We start from the raw sequence: 20,920 nt of genomic DNA, 5'->3' as shown, positions 1-20,920 counted from the left end.
TAAGTCCTGAATCCAAGTTGTTTGTTATGTTTTGCCTTTGGTTAAGCTCAACCCTGATCCACGAATTCCAAATTTCCGTAACAACATAGTGTTTCCTTCACGGTCCAAAACAGGTAATTTAAGTGATTTCTGTAGTTCCATGACATTTTCAGTTTGTGACATTTTGAGATGAAGTGAAAGAAGTAGAAATCTGCAGGAAAGTTCTACATCACTAGCTTTGCTTGTATGAGCACAAAGTCTTGTATCTTTCGCCAGAAGTAAAGTTACTTTATATCTCATTTAGCAACTTTAGTACCAGGAAACCTAGAGCTTAAAGATTAGGCAAAGAGTATGCATTCTCATCTACCTCCTGCATAATTCTGAGGCTTGTAGTTTAGGGGAGGGTTCTTTGAAATGCTCAGCCAGAGAGATCCTAGGTCTCACTAAACTACCAGCTCCAGAATTCTTCAGGAGGCAGCCACAGGATTTCAGATGGGTCTCTGTCTACTGTAAAGCTCTCCAGTGTTATAAGACAAGCCCCAGGGTTCACTTGAATAAAGAGGACTGGAACAATCCAAAATGAGGCATACGATCAATATCCTCAGGATTTCAATCTTTACTACTGAAACAGGCAAATTTCTAGCCTTTATGCCTTTAGGGACAAAGATGAAAATGAGGCCAATGCCCAGTGAACCCATGACCACATGAATAGGAGTCCAACGGCTACACAGTAAACACTTCCATACTCTTCCCTCTAGCTGGCAAAAAGAGAAGAAACCAATGTTTGCACATCTGCGTAATTGCTTCCCTTTTTATTCTCCTCCTCTTTCAGCCTTTTGTAATATAAAAAATAACATGACTACTTTTTTTTAGTAGTAACTGTACACAATTAAAATGATTTTAAAATATGGTATACATAGAGCTGTTTAGCTCTAATGAAACAGGATCTTCTGAGTCTGAGAATCTTCTCTGCCCTTAGGCCACATCAGTGATGCAGGAAACCAGAATTGACAGCTAAGTCGATTCTGCCTTCTTTGAATCTGAAGATTCACTAAATTGACCCAAGAAGAATTAGCCTCCGCTGATGAGATGACAACCTGCCCTTTTCACATTCTAGAAGCATAAAAAAGCAGTAACAACGTAATACAAGGGTGGGAAGAACTCTGCCTACTTTGATTTCAAAACTCCACACAGAACCCTACAACTTTTAAAGTCATCTGCACCCCCCACCACACATACAACCGTTCCTTGGTAAGTTATTCTTGTTTTCTCAAAATTGCATCTATATTGATCTTAAAAGAACCACATTTGGATCTATCAAAGTTGCTTTTGAGACCCGTCACTGTCAGGATCTCCCTGTGTAGCCTTAAAAGGAATAAGAAAGTCCTGCCTCAAAGCACTGTTGGGAAGGAACTAATTATGAAATGCTAGCAGCTACTATCCGCACATATTCACTATGTCAGTACCTCTACCACAAACTATTACCCGCCAATATCACACATAGATGAGCAACTAGCCACAGAAGGGAGGAAGAAAAAAAAAACAACCACAATTTTGCAGAAAGGCAGGAAATCTGAGATTAAAAATAGATTTGACTACTCAGAAAAATCAGCCAAGAATAAGTGTGTGCTTAAATGTGCTCAGTAAAAATAACAAGTATAGACTGCTCTGAGTGCTCTCCTCCACATCCAATGTATGTATACAAAGTATTCAGTTTCTATGACTATGCCATTACCTCTGAGACACTAAGAATGAACGAGTGGGTGTGAGTAGGATATGCAGTTCCATGACATCTGATGTGGACTATATGGGGTGACCAAGACACAGAAACAGGAGAGACCACCCAGTACGACTGTTAATTAGGGTTACCTCATGCTCCCTTTTTCCCCTGGAGATGTCTTTATCCCCAGCGCTTAAGTTCATATTCAAGATTCCTTTCAGCTCTGAAACTCAAAGTGAGGAATCTTTGTAAATCCCTAATTATTATGACTCTATGGGGCAAAGCAAAACACTATACAATAACTAGAGATGGCAAAGATAATATCTTGTGAATTTAGTGTCATCATGCCATGTTGATGGGACTCACAGAGACAGGCAATAAGAAGAAACAATAGTGTTGACAAGTGAATCAACAACCAAGGAGCTACTGAACGGAATCATTGTAGGGTTCATCCCTCTTCTCAGGAATATCAAGATGTTTCTTTCCTCCTGGGTTTCTCCCTCCACAAGACACTCTATTTATGCCCCTTTCTCATCTATAGCTCTTCTTTTTGGTCTTTCAGACACTGTCCCTTGCTGCCATCCATCCTTGTAGGGTTTTTGTAAGAACCTGTAGTACTGTAATAGCTAAGTAAGCATGAGGGATGGGGCTCTAACCCATGTTGTGTTGGCTTACAGCTGAGGTATTTAAATTACTTGTTGATTTTATAATATATTACCAAATAAAAATGTTATTGAAATACAATGAACTTGGCAATATTTCTAGTATTATCACAGTTTATTTAATAGTAGTAGTTTTTAAAATGAGAACTGCCACAATGACTTGGAATTAGTCAGTCGATAAATATGTCCTCTTCCTTACAAATGCATACTGAGTATCCTTTATCTGGAAATACAAAATACTCCAATATTTAAAATTGCCCACAAGGGTGGCTGAGCTAGTTATACCTTTGTTTTTATACACAACATTGTTAAAATGATGTGTATAAAATTACATCCAAGCTACAGGTATGTCTATAAGGTGCATATGAAACATAAATGAATTTCATGTTTAGACTTGGCTTCCATCTCTAAAATATCATTATGCATATGCAAGTATTCCAAAATCTGATAACATTGGAAATGTGGAACATTTCTAGTCCCAATAATTTCAGATCAACCTGTAAATGTGGTAACCCTACTGAAAGATCTCAATTATTAAAAAAAACAAGAAATAAATAGTCTTGTTGCCATGTTCAGTTAAGAAAAGGTAAAAGGAGGGGGCGGACAAGATGTATTTTTAAAATTTAGGAGTTTTGATGATTCATTGCTGTTATGAGTGCAGATAAAATAGAGAACAGTCTGCTACTATGAACACCTTTTCCACAGGTAAGCATGACAAAGTAATGCATTGAATAAAGACTTTGCAATGTTCCAAAGGGATCCCTTCATCTCAAAACAGAATAACCTGCATAGATAGAGCAGCAAGATATTCCATCAATGTGTGGTATGGCCATAAAACAGGTGGGCCATAAGAGCATTAGACATTGAAATATATTGATTTTAGCTTTGCTACAACAGGCACGGGCAAACTTTGGCCCTCCAGGCTGTTAGGAATTGTGGGAGTTGAAGTCCAAACACCTGGAGGGCCAAAGTTTGCCCAGGCCTGAGCTACAACCTTGGAAAAACCACTCCACCTCAGTTTCTCCGTCTCTGGTATGAAACATAAGCAGCATTTTAAGAACAATTGAAGATTAATGTAATTAGGATAGAAAACATGCTTTAGATGTCATGGTCTTAACCTTTAAATCCTGGAGCAACGACCCTTCTATTCAGGTATTTATTCAGTAACTGTCTGCCAATTATGTTGAAAGGTTTTAAAATGGAGACACTAACATTTTATTTGTTTTTTTATTATTAACTTGATGTTTTTCTAATTTTGTAATATATTAACCTGTATTGGAAAATATTTAATTTACTGTGTTTTTATTAGACTTTTAAAAATAATATTAGATGCCTTCTTGCATACAAGCCTTTAAGAAAGGGAGGATGTCAATTAAATAAGCAAAGAAATAAAATGCAAAGTATCTCAATATATTGAGATACAACAGGTTTAATTTTGGTTCCTTCTTTCAATTTATGGGAGCATTAAAATGCTAAGGTTTTGCATTGTTAGGCCCTTTTAGGAATATATTACATATGAAGAGACTGCTGAGAACCCAAATAAAATACCTTAACAGCAGGATCATCATGTGGGCAGAAGACTGCCATTTTGAATCCATGTCACTTCTCTCTGTAATTACCTCTGGGCCAAATTTGATGCAGCTGCTGCCAAAAATAACACTCAGCACCCAATTTTCTGTAAATTCTAATAAAATAATTCCATGTCAAAAGAACTGCTGGACTGAATAGTACTTTAGTCTCGACTAGGGTATTCTAAATAAAATATGTTAACAAATATGGGAAACAAATGAATGGCCCACAGACTGGAAATTCATTATGCATTCTATTACCCAACAGAGGGGACACCAGGGATTGCAGTGACCACCAGACTACTGGATGCATGAGAGAAGTAAGAGGTTGATTCAGTTTTTTATGTCATACACCATCTTCCAAAATTATGGTGGGTTGCATAAACCAGTATACATTTGCAAAAGGGGCCTTTATGCCTTTTCCTAACATGGACATCTGGCTTTTCTCACTGCATATATAGTAGCAGTCTTTGTTGTATAATTCTGAGCATTGTTTTCCCACTGGTAGGCTAAGAGAAGCCTTTTAAACATGTTCATTTTGCCAGTGGTGAGAAGAACTGTGCAGAAGCAATACAGAACTCCAAGGTACTGACCAAATGGTGGAGAGGGAGAGGGTTCAGATGGAAACTGAGATGACTATAATCATTTACTTGATGGGGAACAAGATGGACCAGAGTCAAGCAAGAACAGAGACAAAGAACTAGGGATCAAGATATATCTGCTTTGTTCGGTAGTACAGAAGTACAGAAGATCTGATGTATAAGAAAACCAAAGCATGTTTATTGTTCACTAGAGTGTAGGGCAGAGCAGACATGAGTTTAATCAGAGAATTTAACCGTTTAGAGCTATATACACTCTGGATTTATTTGCTAACAAAAACAGACTCTATACAAAAAGTGGTTGTCCTTTAAAGCCATTCTTTAAAAAAACATCCCAATATATGTATCATGGACTGCCTCGCTGGCACATTTATGGTTCAGTCACGGTTCATGAGCTTTATGTTGCAACTGCAGACATTCAAGTTCCTCAGTTTGCCATGGCAACAACAACTAGTATTCATGGTCAAACTGAAAATTTCTAGCAGCGGCCTCTGAGTTTTGATGCAGAGGAATGAAAATAAATTATTTTTTTACGGAATAGAAATACATAAAGCAGTAAACTATTAAAATTTTAAACATTATAGAAAATGGGTTTAGGAAAGCATGTTGAAGATCTCAACATCTTAGCATATGTACTGCAGTTCAAGAAATGTGTCAAGTGCAATACTATTCCTTTTACAAACACAAAACAAGAAAAAAGTTATTCTAGAGTCATAACACTTTGACGAGACTATTAGAAAGACCATTTTTAGTCTATTGTTGGACAACTCATCTCTGTGACAGATACACATAATTCTACCAAGGTTTAACAACACCCTGCATATATCATTAAAAAAATTGATGCTCCATAATACAGAGATTTGTAGAACAGAGGATCCAATAAAGACACTAACTGGCATCCTTCAACAGTAAAACTATTCTAAATTATCAAACTACAATTGGCTCTTCATATTCATGGATTTTGTAGTCATAAATGCAAGCAAAAAGGCCTGGAAATTATTCCAAAAAGCAAAGCATTATTTTGTTATTTTTATAAGAGATACCATTTTACTACACAATTATATATACAGGCAGTCCCCGAGTTATAAACATCCGGCTTACAAACTGCCCATAATTAAGAATGGGGGTAAGACAACAGAAAGTGAGAGAAATCTACCCCTCGGAACGGAAATGCTCTCATTCAAGAATATCATGGGCAAAAGGTTTCTCAACTGAAGCTTTATTAGCAATCTTGTTTTCACAACATACATTTATCAAAATCCAATTATTACAGGGACAGAAAGTGAGGTGAAATCTTTTGAACAGGGGCACAGACAGATAAACAAACACAGAGGTGTTATCTCTTCCCTAAAAATAGCTCAACAATACCTATTTTGGCTGGAGTTACACTTTTAAAAATGTACCTGTTCTGACTTACAAACAAGTTCAACTTAAAAACAAATCTATAGAACCTATCTTGTTCATAACTTGGGAACTACTTGCAATGAGGCTTGGATACCTAAGGGCCCACAGTGGTTTACATCTTCCTGTGATATTTGAGGTTACTACAGTAGGCCTTTCGTATCTGCTAAGTTTGGTCTCTGAGACAAAAATAAAAGATACTTAGTAAGTAACAGTTTATTAAGACAGTGTCCCTTATATAAAATGGCAAAATCAAGCTTTACTTTCTTTGAATCTCCTTGTGGAGGGGACAAAGTGAGGTATAAAAGTAACAAATTTATTTTAAAAAACTTTTTCAAGCCATTTATGGTTGGATATGTGTGTGTGTGTAGAATTTCAGGATACGGAAGGCCAACTGTACTTAAAGAAGATAAGTATAGTTGGCCCTCCATATCCCGATGCTTGTACACATTTGAAAGCATCAGGAGCAGAATTCGCAAGAGACTAAGATGATGTAATTTTCTCACACATACTTTCAACTACTGAATCTATTATATGGGCATGTTGTACTCTTACCATCACAATTACTTAGCAAAAAACAGAAAAGGAACACAAATGCAGAGAAAGGAATCTCCCTTCCAAATCTGAACAAGACAGTCCTTACCATACTTGGCTTTCCTGTAGAAATATAAATGTCTGGCCCAGTAAAGAGAGAACAGTTAAATAGTCTAATTAGTTAACTGAAGGGCTTCTGTTTATATAAACTGCCTCCACACTTACTCCCCTCTATCTATCTATCTGTACCTCCCACCAAATCAATGAATGAATATTTACATCCTCCTAGAATCATAGAGTTGGAAGAGACCTTCTGGACCATACAGACCAACCTCTGCCAAGAAGCAGGAAAATCGCATTCAAAGCACCCCTGACAGATGGCCATCCAGCCTCTGTTTAATAGACCCCAAAGAAGGAAACTCCACCACACTCCGGGGCAGAGAGTTCCACTGCTGAACAGCTCTCCAAGGTAAGAAGTTCTTAACATTCAGGTGGAATCTCCTGTCCTGTAGCTTGAAGCCACTGTACTGCATCCTAGTCTCCAGGGCAGCAGAAAACAAGCTTGCTCCTTCCTCCCTATGACTTCCTCTCACATACGTATACATGGCTCTCATGTCTCCTCTCAACCTTCTCTTCTGTAGGTTAAACATGTCCAGCTCTTTAAGCCGCACCTCATAGGGTTTGTTCTCCAGACCCTTGATCATTTTAGTTACCTTTCTCTGAACACATTCCAGCTTGTCAACATCTCCCTTCAATTGTGGTGCCCAGAATTGGACACAGTGTGATTCCAGGTATGGTCTGACCCTAACCAATGACTTCCCTGGATCTAGACATTATGCTATTTATGAAGGCCAAAATCCCATTGGCTTTTTAAGCTGCCGCATCACATTTTTGGATCATGTTTAGCTTGTTGTCCATGAGGACTCCAAGATCTTTTTCACTCATACTGCTGTCGAGCCAGGCATCCCCATTCTGTATTTTTGTGTTTCATTTTTTTTTTCTGCCCAAGTGGAATATCTTGCATTTGTCGCTATTGAACTTCATTTTGTTGGTTTTGGTCCATCTCTCTAATCTGTTAAGATTGTTTTGAATTCTGTTCCTGCCTTCTGGAGTATTGGCTACCCCTCCCAATTTGGTGTTGTCTGCAAACTTAATGAACATGCCTTCTAACCCTTCATCTAAGTCATCTAAGTCATTAATAAAGATATTATTACTCCACTCATCACTTCTTTCCAGGATGTAGTTTTGCCTAGCCCACATTTAACTAGTTTGTTTGCTAGAGGGTCATGGATGAACTTGTCGAAGGTCTTACTGAAATCCAGATACGCTAGATCCACGGTATTACCTGTATCTAACCAGCATGTAACGCTATCGAAAAAAGAGATCATATTCATTCGTCATGACTTGTTTTTGCTAAATCCATGTTGACTATTAACTAACTAACGCTGACTTCAGAACCTATTTACTAATCAATTTCTTCTACTTAGTAAGTTGGTGACTGCAAGCCTTTCTGGATTCCGTTCCACTGATACTTTATAACACTATGTATTAATTATACCTTAAGATAAATCTACAAATGTCCAGGATAATCTTGTCTAGTATGTTTTGGCATTGAATGTTTGCCGTTTTTATGTTGTGTTCTGCCCTGAGTCACCTTCAAGGCGGCGGAATATAAATGCTTTAAATAAGTAAATAAACAAATAATACCCGTCCCCGTTTATTTCCGTAAGTAATGAACTTCCTCACATCTCACAAAAATGAAAAAGAAAAACCCAATTAAGCTGGTTTATCTGGAAACATAAAACAGGTTCCAAAGTAAGCAACACAAACCAAAATAATACACGAGAAGTCGGTTGCAAGCCATCCAAAAGCCAGAGGATGCATGCAAATCCTAAATCTTTGAGGAAGGGAGTGGATGTGGCATTGATTGCGTAGAAAGAGGAAATGGCTATGGATGACAAAATAGAGACACAAAAGTGTTCTGAACTTATAACAAGTTTTTTTTATTTTTGTTTTACACTTCCACAGAAGCAGCCACAACAAATACAGGAGAGCTATTTAAAATCTAGTCAACTATTCTACTCTACTGAAAGACAGTAATTAGCCCCACGCAATGCAAAAGCTGACATGTGCATGAAGTCTGCTACTGGGTGACAGTATATCTTAAGAAAAGTATTAAGAGAAGAGGAAGATGAGTAACACAGCAGACTGATTTGTATCAAAAACTGATGAATGGAAAGACTTCAGGCAGAACTCAAAACGTCACTGAGTAAAGTGCATGTTGGTGAGGAATTATAGTAGGAATTATAGCAGCACAGAAGTCAAACTTTTCCAAATGTAGAATAAAGACAGTCTCCAAGTTACAGATAAGACAGGTGTAACTCCAGCCAAAAAGATGTATATATTAGTTTTGGATAGAAAAGGAAAGGATTAATGCCCGTGGCATTTGTTTTGCTCAGAAGATTTCATGTCACTTTCTGTCCCTGTGATAATTGGATTTTGAAAAATTTGGCTTGCTGTGGAAACAAGCTGATAAAGCTTCACCGGAGACACCTTTTTCATATGATAACTTCTTCAGGAGTGCATTTCCCTTCCTAGTAGATTTCCCTCACTTCCTGTTGTCTCATTTTTATTCTGATTGATGAGTCACATGTAAGTCATATGTCTGCAATTTGGGGACTTCCTGTATCTCAATTTCTGAACTATCTATATAAATAAAAATGTAATGTTTGTTTGTGGGATTAACAGAACTCAAAAACCACTGGACGAATTGACACCAAATTTGGCCACAAGACACCTCCTAACCCAAGGAGTGACCATCACTAAAAAAAATGATTTTGTCATTTGGGAGTTGTAGTTGCTGGGATTTATAGTTCACATACAATCAAAGAGAATTCTGACCTCCACCAACGATGGAATTGAACCAGACTTGGCACACAGAACTCCCATGACCAAAAGAAAACACTAGAAGGGTTTGGTGGGCATTGACCTTGAGCTTGGGAGTTGTAGTTCACCTACTTCCAGAGAGCACTGTGGACTCAAACAATGATGGATCTGGACTTGGCACAAATATTCCATATGCCCAAATGTGAACACTGGTGGAGTTTGGGGAAAATAGACCTTGACATTTGGGAGTTGTAGTTGCTGGGATTTATAGTTCACCTACAATCAAAGAGCATTCTGAACCCCACCAACAACAGATTTGTGGCAAACTTCACACACAGAACTCCCATGACCAACAGAAAATACTTAAGGACATCCAGTCCAACTCCCTTCACCAGGGCAAGAAAACGTAATCAAAGCCCTCCTGACAAAGAGCCATCCAGCCACAGATATACATTAAATCTATATGATTCACACACACACACAGATAGTATCACAGGTTTAAAAGGGACCCCTAAAGAAGGACAATGATATGTTGCATGTTCCAGAGTAGCAAACCAGACGATCTCCACATCAACCCTGACAAATAAACAGCAAGAAATACTGTTTACCCACAAGCATAAAGACATTTCATATATTAGAAACCAACACTTTCTCATTACTTTATTTTCCAGATCATGAGACAGCCACAGCAATGCGTGGCATCAGATAGCTAGTTTTAGAATAAACTTAGAATACAGAAACTTGCTACTTTTCTTTCCTATGTTCAAATTAGAGGCCCATTTTACATATAACTGAGAAGTGCTTCTGTGAACATGCCCTCTATGGGAAAGAGTTTAAAAATCAGCAAGTAGCTATTGCAAGTGCCAAGTGGACTGTATACATGAGTAGGATGAGGACTGTCTCATAACTTAAATTAACACCACTTTAGACACCTAATCCAGAAATACCTTAAGACCTAAGAATTGTGTTAAGATAAAAAAACCAACACACACATTTCACCTGGTAAGTTCAGTAATTAAAATAAAATTACTGAATTTTAGACAGCCAAGTGCATTAGTCTTCCAGTGCAAGTCTCACTGCCACTCCTGCAAAAAAAGATTACTGTTTCAAAGCAGCTGTTCTGCAAAAGGAACACAGTCTTCCTTCCAGGCAAGAATAGGGAAGAGGAAATAGCTGTGCAACTAGGCCACTTGCTTCCTGCCATTTCAAGCAATAAAGAGGCCTGCTCAGTGGGGTGTGTGCAAGTCAGACAGCCTCCACAATTAAGCGCACACTCAAGTTTCAATCAATACTAGTACTCACTCCCTTACACTTACAGCTATATGTACTGCTTTATTTATTTATCGTGTCATCAGCAACCATTGTATTACAATAATTCAAACATTCTCATGAGGCTTTATTTATTTAGAAAAATTATAGACCCTTTACAAAGTATAGGCTACTGTAATAAAAACGACAGGCCAGCGCTGCCACTAACTGAAATAAAGGGACTGCTTCTTCTTACTAATACTAGTAGTACTAGCAGACAGGTAAAGGCCCTGCCAAGGCCATGAGGGACAAGAGAAACACACACCCTCACACACAAGACAGGACAGTGGGATGCTACCACCGTATATTATATTTTTCCTTGCTGCCACCAAATATTTATTAGGATTTCTTTTGCTGCCACCTTCTACTGTTTCATAGGCCACCTCCTTCAATAGAATGTCCAAGAAGCCACACAAACTCTTCATGTGAAACAAAACAAGAATATATTGTTTATTTTGTTCTTGAACAGTGAAGATATGTAATTGTTTCAATAAACTGAGAGGCTTTACTTTACAGAGAATTGTCTTTTGACCTGAGTTCCCTTAAAAGCAATATTCCACACACAGGAATACAAAAAGGTTAATCCGAACTTCTTGAATCCTTTTTCCACACCAGCCTTCTATAACCATAGAGGCCTATTTTCCTCGAAGAGGTATCTTCCAAAAACAGTTCCCAAAACTCTTCCTTCCTTCCTTCTCCTTCAAAACTCCTAACCAACCCTTCTAATTCCAAACTCCCAACTGAACATGATGGCTGCCTTAGCTCCTTCCTTTCACTTTTTGGCTCTGTCCATCTCCAACTGTCAAGCGTTTCCCTCCAATTTCCTCAGTCAATCAGGCTGCACTTTCAGCTATGAAGCTGCTGATTACTCCACCCCCTCTACTCTCCCTAGCCTCTCCAAGCCAGGCCTGTTTACTGCCTTTTACACCAACCCTTTAAGGTAGGCCAATCCACCACAGTTACTATTCAGAAAATCATATTCTGTTTGCATTTCTACAAAAATACAGTTTACAGCCCAAATTAATAAAGCCGCAAAAGCAGAAGAAATCCATGGAATTAATCAATGGTACTCTGAGGCAAGAGTATTTGCATTTATAAGCGCCTGATTTAAAATGCATGTATCTCTCTCTATGATCCACCTTGGAGCTTAAGATCGTTGGAGGAGGCCCTGCTCTCGTTCCTGCCACCCTCTCAAGCGCGACTGGTGGAGAAAGAGATAGGGCCTTCTCTGTGGTGGCCCCCCATCTGTGGGACACACTCCCCGCTGAAATTAGGTCGGCCCCTTCCCTCTCGTCCTTTACAAAAAAGCTTAAATCATGGGACCAGGCATTTGAGCAGCCGGCACAGCATTAATAATGCATACTATTTCCTTGACTGACAACAGACAGACCTCGGACTATGACTTTGGATGTGGATTTGAATCTGGTCTCGGATTAGTTAGATTTTAATTGAATGTTTTAATTTAATGTTTAGTTAATGTTTTAATTGTGATTTTATTGCTATTGTTTGTGTGGCATCTAATGAGTGCCGATTGTAAGCCGCTCTAAGTCTCCCTTTGGTGGTGAGAAAGGTGGCATATAAATGCCCAAAATAAATAAATAAATAAAATAACTTACATAAAACAATTTTCCTCCACCACACCAATATCTGCATATATTTGAACATATCTTACAGAGCACATGTGCACACATTTGTTAGCATTGAGATTTAACTGTAATAAATTTATGAAAAAGCAAGTAACAGCCCTAATAATTATGCTACGGGATTTATTGAGTCATCGAGGAAGGAGGAATGAAATTATAACATGTTACAACACTTTTAGAAACACTTAAAATAGATCAAAAGTATATGACATAAATCCCAAAGTGCTTTCTCTCACTATCTGTAATCCTGAAGAGTAGAGTACATGTAAATAAAAATGCTGATTACTAAAACAAATCTAAAATAAGACTGAGAAAAAACGTTATTGCCAACACTTGGGACATGATTCTTATCTAGATTAGATGCTCGCAGTCTAATATAACCAAATGTGACATGTTATATGGGTATTTCCCCTTAAATAAATGAATCAGAATGCTGAAGTGGAAAAGTCTCAAATAGAAAAGGTCAAGAGTCAATAGCATGTAATCAATGGCAAGAAAGATTATTGTTTGCATATTCAGTTGTCAAGTCAATTGAGATCCTGGGATATCCTAGGTCACTTAGCCAAGACACTCAATTTAGTACACCTTACAGAGTTGTAAGGTAATCAAACTATGTCCATGAGAGCTCAAGGGAAAAGTGTTCAAGCACAAAAAAGAAATCATTTCAAAAAATGCCCCATAAATGTCCTTATTGACAGCTATAGCCAAACTGTTAAGTGGGCACCCTTTCTTATCTACAAGAACTTTGTTAGGATATATCATCCTAAAGAGGCAGATCCGTACTACAACATTACATATTGGGAACTGTGTTCATTAAAGCAACAAACTGAAATCAGGAATTACCTGATACATAGCTATCACCTTAGTCACCACAACAGCTCTCCAGCTGGGCTAAATGAGTATCATTCAGTCTAATTTATTTTCAGAGACACTATTGACTAAGGAGGCAAGGGCATAAGCTATTAAGATCAGCACAAATATGCCCCATTCACTTCACCTCATGATGCCCAAAAGCTTCAGACAAAACAATCCAACCGGAGAAACCCCGATTGGAAGACTATAGCTAGATTACCGTATGGCATCAAGACAACAGAGAGGAAACCCAGCCTTCTTTCTACTGCTCTCACTGGGCAATAAGCTTACAGCTTGGCAGGAAGCCAAAGTATGAACAGAGGAAAGCCTGTATTAGGCATGTTTGAGGAAGCAAGCTTGCTCTTGCCAGTATAAACATGGCCTTTCCCCCTCCCCACCCCACAGAAAATGATAGGACATTCATTGTGCAGTTCTAGTTTTATGGAGGCTGTTTTGAAAAGAAGGCCTTGTGAGCAACACTGAAACTTCCTTGTACAAGATTATGCCAGCATCAATCTCAGTTGCAATGTGCCCCCCACCCCCCAAAATATTATGCCAAAGAACACTGGGATCTTTGCCTCAAATATTTAACATACTATGTACCAAATCTGATGTTCAAGGTTTTGCTACAATCTGCACTTTCACAAGAAATACCATATTTTGAAAGGAGACAAATTTAGGAAACACAGCCAAAGAAAGGATAACTCCACTGTCTGAAAATTCCTAACTATGTAGGGTTGGCACTAGTCTGTCACCTAAGTAAAGAACTCCTAGCCAATAATAATTTGGGTTTTAATAGTTTACATCAGAGTAAAATTGCAAAATAATTAAATAACTCATAGAAAATGCATGTATCCCAGCAACTACCATTTGAGAAGATTATATCCCTTGTGATAGAAAGAAAATTGCCTCAAACACATTATTTACCTTTTATCATTTTAGAAGTACTTATATTAAAAAAATATTCCAGACTTAATTTAAATTTCAATTATTTGACCACCATACACTCCAGAAATTATTTTTTAAATAACATTGTACTTTATTTCTTATACTTGACCACAAACCCTTAAATGCATGATAGTCCTTAGCCCAGTCAGTATGGCAGTCAATGTAGCTCCCTTTAGCTCAGTAGCAATAGTCAATTCTAAAGTCAATGTCCTATAAATTATAGCCAGTGTGAGTATTTTGAAAGTTCATTAATCAATTATGTGTAGGGATTTTATCTGTTAATGAGTGTGTGCATTTTCATGACTATATTTAATGAATAATTTGTAATTAATTTCAGTTAATTTTAAACTATTTTGCATATGTACAGTTACTTTTTATAAATTTAATTAAAAACCCAAAAACAAAAAGTGGCCCTAAAGCAATTGGCTCACCAGAAAAGAAACTGCTACCTCAACACTGTGACAGCTGCCTATGCTCAATTAAAATAATTGTATAGCTTGTAGTCTTTTAGTTTTAAAGCCACTGTCAAGATGTAACAGTTCATGATTCAAGTCTTGATACATATACATTTTGGCTTGTACACATGTCAGGCAGAGAAAACAACCCTCTCACTGGCCCCTTCACAAATATGTGTTTCTGGGCTTTGATTCCAAGTTTCCATGAAGCCTCTTTTAACATTTGATGTTGTCCATATTCCCACAACTGGGCAAACGGCGATCTTATGTAATCTCCTTTTTTATGCTGAGAATCTTGAGATTAACCCAAAGGAGTAAAGATATATACTTTGATAGAAAGGATTCTCAGTCTAGGACTTTTTCTGATTATCAGAATGTAACGGAGCTCTGGGCCCTTCCACATTGCTATATAATCCAGAATATCTAGGCAGAAAATCCCGCAAAATCTGCTTTGAACTGGGTTATCTGCGTCCACACTGCCATATATTCCAGTTCAAAGCAGAAAATGTGGGATTTTATTCAGCTGTGTGGAAGGTGCCTTAGGCAAACCTACCAAAGGTTTTTTTCCCAAGATTTTTTCAGAGGTTTACTAAAATGCTACATTTAATAACAAATCCTCTAAGATTTCTCATGCAACAGCTGAAATTGAAGTAATCTCAATGCATTTAAAACTAAATAAAAATCTCACAATGGAATTTGTGAACTGTAGAGGGAATTTTAAAAAATAGCCCTCTTCAAAAACTTTTACCATAAGAATAATGGGAGAGACTTCTTTACATGCTAAAACTGCCAATAATGCTGGTAAGTGGCCTGAAACGTTTTTCTATGGCACCTCAAAGATAGTCCAAAAGATTTCCTATTCATATCTGATGAATGGAAACCAACTTCTCTGTGTACCAGTTCTTGAAAGACTTCCAGGTCATTCAGATATCTGTCTGGTGAGTTGCCTCCTTGATGCTAGAATGCTATTCACTACCGAATCAGAATATGCTTGATCCTTCAAATGCTGCCACTCAATACTCAGCAATTTGAGGTCTGACTGTAATATTAGTTGCCCAGGGTATTAGCTATATGGTAAATACTGGCTGGACTTGGGCTTTTGCTAACTGCATTAAGTCCGCAGAGCTCAGTTGCAATAAGTTGCTTACTTCCTTTCTTATTTTGTGCTTCCTCTTGTCGGAGAGACACACAGTTTCTCTTTGTATTTGTCTGAACTTCTTAATGAAATGTTCTTGGTGTGCTCCAGTTGGCTTTTCTTCATGTTTACTAGAAATCTGTGTTCCTTTAATACCTCAGTGACTCCTCTAAATCCCCCTTGGCTTTGTTCCTGCATCTGCCTTCAGCATAATGTCATTTAAACACAGGAATAATGGAATGGTCTTCTGTCTTAAGTTTGCTATCAATGCCACTAACATTTTTGTGAGGACCCTGGGTCCAAAAGGAAGACAGCCCAAAAGGAAGAGACGTGAACTGATCATGCTCCTTGTGGCACTGCAATAAGGATATTCCTAGAATGCTTTTTCATCTGAATGTGCAAATGGGCTGCCTGAAGATCTATTAAGGCCATATAGTTCTTTAATTGTAAATTCTCTATTGTGGTTTGTAAAATTTCTATCTTGAAACACTTGTAATTCGCAAAGCCATCTAGGTACTTTGAATGTAGCATTGGACTATAAGAACCCATTGTGTTTGGGAATCATGAATATATAGCAAGCCCCTCTATATTTTTGGGCTTAACTTTTTCCGGATTTGATTATTCACAGGTTTGATTAACATGGGCTGAAGTTTGCCCATACCTGTCCTAGAGAACAACTTTATGACCAACTCCTGCTAGAAATACATTAAATTAATTAGGTTTGAATGTATTAAATTTAGAATAGTCTTTATATATGTACTGTAACACAGATGAAGTCTGTTTATCTATGGACCTTAAAACCTGTCTGCTGGAAATTCATATTAGACTGAAGTCTTTCTTTTATATATACACACAATCTACTTAATTATTTTTGTCTTCCAGATATGCTAGCTTCCTGTGGCTAATGTACGTTAAGTTGGTGTTGTCCTGCTATTTTTCCCACTGCAGGTCTCTGTAATTGCTGTGTCTTGCTGTGTCTGCAGGTGTTGGTGCCGTTGTTGCTGGTTCTCTGTGTCTGTAGGAATTGTGATCAAAGTGTTTGCCATTAGTACTTGTAAATAGGAGATAAACTCACTTTCTGTATTTGCAGGGTGGAAAGTTACACTTGATGAGAGAATCTCCTCTATCTAAATGTACAGAAGGTTTGTTTAATGAGATCTGAAATGCCTATGCAGTTCTATGTAATCATTCAGTGCTTTTGCACCCATCCCATTACAGCTTGCACAAGATGTTCAATACCCATTTTTCCAACATGATGAATTTAAACGGCTGTTGGTGATTTTGCTGCTGATCCAACATGTTTAGCTGACTTGATACTTCATTTAATTTACTCAATCGCTTATATTTGTCTTTTTGAGTCTTCCGAGGTACTTCCTCCCTTTTCCTTGCATCTTACCACCTGTTCTAATCTTTATTTTTGATTCTATTGTTGTGCTTCCTGTGCTACCAGTCCATCTGATTCACTGCCATTCGAAGAAATAATTTTTTTTTCCCAACGGCAATTCTGACTCTTGATCACAGACTCACTAGAAAGTGGCCAACTGATCAGTTTTATTTTAATCAGTTTCTTGCTGTGAAAATGCATTTAATGCAATGCATTTAAGGGACAGGTCATCATTTGTTTGGCTTATTCTTTTCTCTGTGGACAAAGGCATGTCTCTTGATTTGGAATCAGCATGTGTAGCTTTTCTTTGCTTTAAGGCATCACTGGATATTGATAGCATTTCTGAATTTTAATACCTGGCTATGTGAATTTTGGAATATAGAACCATCTTAGATGTAGAGAGAAAACCTTGACCAGCTAGCAAGACAGGATTTTAAAAACTTATTTTAGTGAGAGGAACAATGTTTCCAGAAGAAGAAAAAATACCTAGATTCACACCTTTATTGGCTAGCATGAGGGGAAATCCCATAAGTGTGATTTTAATTATTCTTTTTAATAATTTATGTTTTGTTTGGTTTTAACTGTAATTGTTTATTGATATATGTATGAAAAGCATCAAATTGCTGCCTGTTGTAAAGTTGCTTAGATTCCCTTCCAGGGTGAGAAAGGTGGGATATAAATATGGCAAATAAATAAATAAATAAGCATTGATTAGTCAGAGGTTATCCAGAGAATGAATTCACTGCATCCTATAAATGTCCAGCAGAAAATCAGATATAGGCCTACTAAATAAAGGTTTTCTAAACATGATCTTCAAATATTTTAAATGCTGTTCACCACCTTATGAGTTGCATAGGTAGCATTGTGAGAAGCAACTAACATTGAGCAATGCCTGCATCCTGCACAATTCCCTACTTCTTACTCATAGCTATTATTTTATGTACTTCCAATTTCTTCCTTACATCTCATATACAGCTTCTTTTCTCATGCCTCTTGACTACTGAAGAAGTCCAACTTCCAACTGCATTGACAGCTAGACACCCCCTTTCATAATTTTTAGCTCTACAAAACAGAAAAAAGATGCTAGGAGCACATGCAACTTACGCATTGCAGTATGGCTTCTTCTCATAGCCTTTGTAGTTCTTCATGTTGAGGGTCATCTTGCAGACCTCACAGTGGAAACATGCTTTATGCCAATACTGGGGAAGATATAAGAAAGAACCATTAATATATGAAATTCTGACTATCCACAATTAAAGAATGTAATTTCCAGAAATACAATTAGCAGGTCTCTAGAAATTACACTGGAGAGAATTCTGCAGCTGTACCCCACAAGATCCTCCATGCATGTCTGTGTGGCTGTCTGTGTAACAAAAGTAATTTATTGGAATTACTCAACCCCAAAAAGATGGTTTTAAAGCAAGATAAACACAAGTATTACCAGTTTACATAATTTAGATAATGGTAACAAGATTGTATCCTATCGTCACACACTGAACCGTACAAGAAATGCTTGTAATTCACTATCTGGCTTCAGCAAAAGCTTTCTTCCTCAATGCAAAGTTGTCACTGCACAGAAGTATAATCCATACTCCTTGAAGATCTTTATTTCATTGCAAAGAAGAAACCAAATTCTATTTCCCATCTGATCTTGGAGACCGGCTGTTCTGCAAGATTGTTGTAAAAGCAGCAATTCCTCTAAAAGGAATATTTATTAGGTTTGTGCACGGATACGTTTTGGCCATTTGCCTTCGGCTTGTTCAGACACCCGTAATGGCAAGGGCTCTGCTGCCATGTTTTTTCCGACCGAGGCAGGCCACGTGGTTGCCAGTCACGACTACCTTCTGTTCTATTCGGGATCACGCAGCATGCAGAGAGGTTTCCCTGTGAGCCCTGCCTGTTGGGCCAATCAGAATAGAAAAAAGCCATGGCATATCTTAAGCAAGCTGTGTCTATTTAATGGGGCAAGCTCCTTCATTTCCCCGTTGTGTCCTGACTCTAGCGAGAGGTGCTTCAGTCTATGTGCCTTGCTGCTCGCTCTCAACTTTAGCATTTGGCTTGGCTTCTAGTATTGAAACTTCTCAATTTTCCTTTATTTTCTTGATTTCTTATTTAGTGGTGTGGGAATTGGAAAGTGTGGGTGGGTGCGCAACATTTGGGGAGTTGTGAGTGGGCGTGCTTTTCTTTTAGGGTTGCTCTGAGCTTTGAGTCACCCTTTAGCCTTCACATTATCTCTCCTCCTTCATCTCTTTCAGAAACTACTTTTAAAAGATTATTGTTATAATAATTATAAGAATTCCAGCAAACACCAAAGCCTCATTCTGAGAAAGCTACCAACCTACCTACTGAAACTTACCATCAATACATAATGATTTCTTTCTTTTGTAATCTCACCACAAGTTTTCTCAATTGTTTATATTTCTCTATGTACTCTACCTTCTTAATTTCATTTAATAATAATAATAATTTGTATGCTTCCACTTAATAATAACAATAAAACTATTGGGCTTCTGTGGAAGCTTTCCCAAGCCAACAGAACCCATAGTCTCTAACTCCAACCTGCATGACATAAAATATTGTTGTTATTATTATTTGTACTATACACTCCAGTGGACCATACAGGAGTGTTTTTCTACTAAGGGGACATGCTGCTTTTTTGCTTGTTTGCTTGCTTGTGGATGGTGGGCTGCTGGCCTCTTACAATATGTTGTGAGAACAAGGAATGCAAAAGTTTTAGAAGACGTTGCTGTGTTTTATGAGTAAAGAAAGTGTAATAGTGAGCTGTGTGATGTGGAAGTGGTTCTCTGACATTTGGCAGGAAGGAATGTTGCCCTGCTGCTGCTCCTGGAGAAGTTATAGGGTGGGGCCAGCGGGGGACATATTTTTGGGAATTTTTAAAAGATTTCATTTCTAGCAAGAAAAGAAATTCCTAAAAATCAGAGGACAACCCAAATACACAAGCCTAGTATTTATATAATCCAATGCGAAAATACAGAAGAATTCTACACAAAAACAGGTGGTACTAAACTGACAACTACAACTATTTTGACATCAAGTGGAAAAAACATAGCTGTTTTCACTGTGGAGAATTCTTTTGAAGGTAAAACTTTGGAGTTGGTGAGCAAGAATGCAAGATTTACCTCTGCATTCTGAAAATCCACACTAATTTCTTCCAAATTTTGCAGTCTAAAAAGGTAACTGTTTACATCAGAATCCCACTGATAACTTCAAATAACTGAAAGCAATTGTTGAATGAGCCAAGACTACTCATGGGATTGAACTTTCATGAAAACTATGTATTTAACAAAAAAAAGTCTCATTTTATCTCAAATTCACTTTAAATTCCACAGGCCTTTTGTGAGATTCTAATTCGTATCATTGGTTGGAAGAAACATATGAGGCATCAAGGGGGATGTTTAGTATCTATGCCCGAAGTATAATTATACTTGCATTTAGAATTACACATACTTTGAAAAATGCATTAGATTATGACTTTAAGAGACCAATAATTTTATATAAAATATCTCTTCTTTTCTTAAAGAAGAAAGGTTCAGAAATAAGATAACTATCTGAGAAAAATCAATCTATGATATTAACAGGGAAGAACCAGAATCTCTTAATTCTTCAAGTTCGAAACAAAGAGATTTGTGATCAAGGTCTCAGAATGCCTCCTTCCCCAGCAGGAGAAGAAACCGTGATTATACTACAGGTATGGATTTCTAAATCAACCTACTACCTCTTATAAGCTTGATTATTAATATACAAATTGAGCATCACTTATCCAGAATCCGGAATAATTAAAAAATCAAAATTATCCACATGACTGGTTTAGATACAGAAACGTTT

General features: G+C 37.5%; 1 protein-coding gene across 1 annotated transcript in view; it reads right to left on the bottom strand.

Annotated features, from left to right (window-relative positions):
* The window catches only part of LASP1 (LIM and SH3 protein 1), a 62,664-nt gene that overhangs the window by 26,669 nt on the left and 15,075 nt on the right, over positions 1-20,920 (bottom strand). The window contains exon 2 of the mRNA XM_060780779.2: positions 18,179-18,273. Coding sequence (XP_060636762.2) covers positions 18,179-18,273 — 95 coding nt within the window. The remainder of the gene's footprint in view (positions 1-18,178; positions 18,274-20,920) is intronic.

This window comes from Anolis sagrei, chromosome 6, assembly GCF_037176765.1.
Source record: "Anolis sagrei isolate rAnoSag1 chromosome 6, rAnoSag1.mat, whole genome shotgun sequence".
NCBI classification, from domain to species: Eukaryota; Metazoa; Chordata; class Lepidosauria; order Squamata; family Dactyloidae; genus Anolis; species Anolis sagrei.
The sequence above is the reverse complement of the archived record's forward strand: the minus strand, read 5'-3'. Positions and strand labels throughout refer to the sequence as shown.